The following is a 4,893-nucleotide window of genomic DNA, read 5'->3' as shown; positions in this document are numbered from 1 at the left end:
ATTTGTAAAGTGTTCAGGTAAAAGAAATCTTAGTAATGTGAGATACTTTAACACGCCCCCTCACGTGTGGTAACTAATGGCCAAACACGTGAACAACAACGAAAGAGAAAGACTCATTATTGCAAGAAACATGTGGCTCTGATACCATGTGAAAGTTTACTGGCCTTACTCATTCTCAAAAGACGCAATGAGAGAGGATGAGATACCATGACTTATAAAAGTGTCAAGGTGAAAGAAATCTTAGCAATGTGGGATACTTTAACAATTTGCCCCGACAAATAATTAAGCAAGCTGTTCGAGATGCGTTCGGATAAGTAGGCGATCATAAGAATATGCTGTCAGGATTACTAGCAATCTGAGTGCGTACGTAGGTAGCAAAAAATAAATTGTTTAAAATAAAATATCTCTATCCGTTTGTCTTCTCTTTTGGGGCCAAAATCCAAAGAAAATTTTAACTGCAAGTAGAGCATTCCATGTGGGAAACCCTAGCATGGAAATTCCTTTGTTACACTCCAAAAACAGAACATATATTTGGGAACTAGGAAGACCTTTTCTGGAAAGCCCTTTTGCGGGCAAGAGAACATTGTATCACATCCAAATGTGGGGTACGGTGGGGTACATCAACTATTTAGGGGACCCTCAGGTTTGACAATATAAGCCACTAATTGAGTCTAATTAATTTTCTTAGACAAACAATGGTCCTCCAATATGATTAGTGGGGTTTTATAGGCTAGTCACCTCACATAATGGCCATAATTTGAACTGCAATATATATTTGAAAGCCTTATCTCAAATGAAGGTAGATATACAGTGCCTGTTGATATTTGTAAATAATGTGCAAACCCACTTTTTAAGGGCTCAATGGGTAAAATTCTTTCCGCACGTGGTTGGAGCTAAGTCGGTTATTAAAAATAAATTATTGGCACGTGTTGACAAGTTGTAAAAGAGTTGTAGGTCTAGTATCAGAATATGACCTTTGAATCCGGGAGAATACATATGTAAATTGTACAAACATTTGTTGGGAAAGCAACATAATAAGAAGACAGAATGATAATATATATAAAGAAGTGTTTACACACAGAAAGAAGTCTATGGCTTTACTAATTCAGGTTGACTTATAACACACAAAAGCTGATATAATTGCAAGCTAAAAACACTCACAAACCTGAAATCCCACCCATTACACTGCACTCACCAAACTCTAGAGGGTCAGCAATACATAATAAAAGGGAAAGTAGGTATAGAGGCTAAATTTAGTTGGAGATGAACACCAGCTAAATTTAGTGATTAATATGCCCAGAAATTTGAAAACAGTAGCAAATTAAAGGGGAAACAAAGCTAACAACTGCTTCCAAAGATCACCCAATCAAAATCCCAAATTCTCATGAAGACGGAAAAACACAAACTAAGCTAAAAGAACTTCCTATATATATAAAGATCATCTCCTAGTTAAATTGGTGAAATGATCTTCATACGACTCTATAAACACACACATATATATATGTCAAACCGAAATATCTCGAAGTGCAAAGAAGAAGAAGAGCTCTAAGTCTGGAGGAGCAAAGAATGCAATCGGAGATCTTTCCAACGAGCAATTTGAAACTAGTTTTTGCTTCTTTGGGGCAGGCGGGCATGTCGAAATCTCGGGTATTCGGAATCTCTGAGCTTTTGGTGTGCAGCAGCCGCTTGAAGGGATTTCAACACCCTCAAAATCTATGTCACCTATCTTTGAAAAATCACCAGAGGTGGAGGTGGAGGTGGAAGAAGAGTTAGAAGAAGGCAAATTCCTTGATATTGCTTCTTGATTGTTCTTGGAGTGTGGAAGCCGCTTCTTGAAATGGTTTGATCTTCTTGGCTGCTTTCTAGTACTTCTTATTCTACCAGATGGAGCCATTTGAAACTGGATGATAACGCTCTTCTGCTAGATTTAGTTGGATAGAAGTGAAGTACAAATTATCAGAGTTTACTGAATCTGGCAGGAGTAAAGTTTACAAGGAAGATTGCTAAAACACAAAAAAAAAAAAACTACCACTAGAAAACCCTACTGGGATACTTTAAAGCTACTAAATTTGACTGAAAAGTTGTAAAAACTAAAAAGAAAGTGTAGTAACCACCTTACCACCCTCTCGAAACAGAAACACTTTCAAGCTCAAAAGTACTGCTTGAGGAAGAAAAAAAAAACCCACTAAATATAGAGATTGTACTTTTGAATTCCCAAAGCCAGAAATGAGGTTTTCTAGGAGGAGATTAATTACCCAGAAACTTTTGTGAGCACACACATAATCTTGTAACCTAAGATTATCAAAACTCTACCCTAAACCTTGATAAAACCATGAATAACAGCAACTTTAAGAAACCCGGCCTAGAGGTTAAGGAAGAGAAAAATTTACCTATAGCCTAAGTAACCTCTGAGGCATTGAGTAAGGCCAGAGAAACCCTAAGTAAACCCTAGAGGGCGAGGGGAAGAGAGAGAGAGAGATTTCAAACTTAAGTGCTGGTTTAGGCCTTATATAATTATGTTTGAAGGGGATAATCTGGGCAGGTTTGCCCGTTGCCCTAATTAAGCAATACCCAGAGAGAGATAGAGAGCGAGAGAGCTTAGTTAGTTCAAATTTCTATGGATCCTAGGGATTATTGATTGATTGATTGATTGATTGGGAACAATTTGGGCAGGGCCTTGCCCGCTGCCCGTGGAAGAGTTATAAAAGTAATTAAATATATTTCCTCTTATTTCTCTCTTCTTTTTAACCTGATTTCACACTTTTGTGTTGGGGTTTGTATTGCTTGTGGATAGATATTTCGGTCAGGCCTGCCCGCTGCCCTCAACAAAAAGCCAAAAGAGGGGAGAGAGAGAGAGAGAGAGAGAGAGAGAGAGAGCTCTTCAATTTTATTTATTTTTTATTTTTTTTGGCATACTAAAGATCATTATTCAAGCAGTGTGAAAAGGGTTTATGTAATAAGCTTATAATTTTAATCTCATTTTTGGTATTTTCGTGACACCAGTATGATCTTTTTCTTTTTTGTTTTTTTCTTTCTTTTTCTATTTGTTTTGGAGTAATGTAAAAATTCAAATATTTATCTTATAGTGTTGATGTGACAGTCTCAACTAATCCTCTATATTATTATTATTATTATTATTATTATTACCAATGATTGATATAAAGGTTGCTAAGAACTACCGCATTAGTATTGTAGAATAATTGTGAGATAAAAATATGGTCAATTTCTAGCATTACTCTTTGTCTAAATACAAATAGTACATGGGTCTTCTATTTATAAGAAACTGGCACATATTAGATTGGGAGTGCTTTTGGCCTACCTTGCGATTTTGCAGACCAAACACATTTTTAAACAAAATCACAAAAAAAATTGTCTCGTTTTTGTGCAGCAAGCAAATGGGTGCATTTTTAAAAACGCATAATTTTTAAAATGAGTATTTTTAAAAACATATTATATAAATTTTATCAAACACTTAACTACATTTTTAAAAATTATACTATCATTAAATATACTTTGAAGTCACTATTTTTCAAAACGTACTCTTAAAACCGCTAAACCAAGGAAAACTCTAGAGCCAAAGAGAGAATAATCAATATATTTCAAAAGTTTGTGCATCCTAGGGATTATATAGATTAGGAATAATCAGGCCAGGCAGGACTACTTGCAGCCTGAGCTGATCAGGGACGGTTATACTTAGTAGTTAATAACTCCTTATCAGCCTAGGAAAGGAAAAAATTATTTATGAGAATAAAGAAGCTAAAAACAGAGAAGAGTCAGAAGACAAACAAAATTGAGGAGTTACCGATAAATGTAAAAGTGTCTTTATAAAAAGGGTTGGATATGTAAATTTTATAAGAATTTACTTATTTAAATAGGAATGGATTACTCGACATCTAGTCGGATAGATAAATCTCATAAGAACTCTTTCGTATTTATAGCATAACTTATATCCTTTTTTTTAAAAAAAAAATTAATATTATTGATCAAAGATCAACATCGTAAAACATTTAGTTATGGCATAACAGTATCATAGATACAATGTGGAGTGACCTCCCGCCAGGTCTTATTACAAACATATCGAACTGTCTCTTTTACCAAAATATGAGCTGCTCGATTACACTCTCATTTGACATGACCAATCTCCCAACTGGAAAACAAAGTAAACACTCTTCAGATATCCTTCGCTAGTTGTTCAAATCTGTTCTAAATGGGCTCACAGGACTTCATTACATTGACCACTTAAAGCATCTCCTAAGAGCATTACTAGCAGCTTCCTTACATGGGTTCCCTTCCCTACATTTTAGGGAAAATTTTAAAAAAGTCATAAAAACTAAACCACAGCAGCTTCCCTTCCCTTTTCCATTCCCTGGGAAGTGAACAGTTCTTCCTAATGCTTTGGGAACTACTGTTTACTTCCCATCTTATTTTATAATCTTAAAAAAAACTCTCTCTCCTCTCACGTCTGCCTCATCTCCTTTCTTCTTCTTCATTCTTTTTTTTTTTTTTATTTTTTTTTATTTTTCTTCGCCCAAACCCACCATGGCCGTTTCGTCCAAACCAACAATGGCCGTAAGTTCTTCTTTTTCGCCCAGACCACCATGGCCACCTCTCTGCAACCTTCTTCTTCATTCTTTTTTTTTTTTTTTCTTCGTCCAAACCCACCATGGTCGTTTCGTCCAAACTACAATGGCCGTCAGTTCTTCTTCTTCGCCCAGACCACCATGCCCACCTCTCTGCAACCTTCGCCTCCTCCGATGCCTTCCGGTCACGAAAATCCTAGACCCACCAGCCCCGCCTCGGCCGATGTAGGTGACGCATGGCCAACTGATTTGGGACTGTGACGAGCACAGCCCATCATTTGGGTCGATGACGAGCACCATCCTTACTGCCGGA

General features: G+C 36.6%; 1 protein-coding gene across 1 annotated transcript; it reads right to left on the bottom strand.

Annotated features, from left to right (window-relative positions):
- Positions 1-1,032: 1,032 nt before the first annotated feature.
- LOC133877937 (cyclin-dependent protein kinase inhibitor SMR9-like) lies at positions 1,033-2,559 on the bottom strand. Its single transcript, XM_062316393.1, has one exon. The coding sequence runs from the start codon at positions 1,892-1,894 to the stop codon at positions 1,505-1,507; it is 390 nt and encodes a 129-aa protein (XP_062172377.1). The 5' UTR covers positions 1,895-2,559; the 3' UTR covers positions 1,033-1,504.
- Between the last annotated feature and the right edge of the window lie 2,334 nt (positions 2,560-4,893).

This window comes from Alnus glutinosa, chromosome 9 (genome assembly GCF_958979055.1).
Source record: "Alnus glutinosa chromosome 9, dhAlnGlut1.1, whole genome shotgun sequence".
Lineage (NCBI taxonomy): Eukaryota > Viridiplantae > Streptophyta > Magnoliopsida > Fagales > Betulaceae > Alnus > Alnus glutinosa.
This window is presented reverse-complemented; position numbering and strand designations above follow the sequence as displayed.

Bases quoted from the DNA above. Each gene is read 5' to 3' on its own strand.
- LOC133877937 (XM_062316393.1), bottom strand. From the start codon at position 1,894: ATGGCTCCATCTGGTAGAATAAGAAGTACTAGAAAGCAGCCAAGAAGA.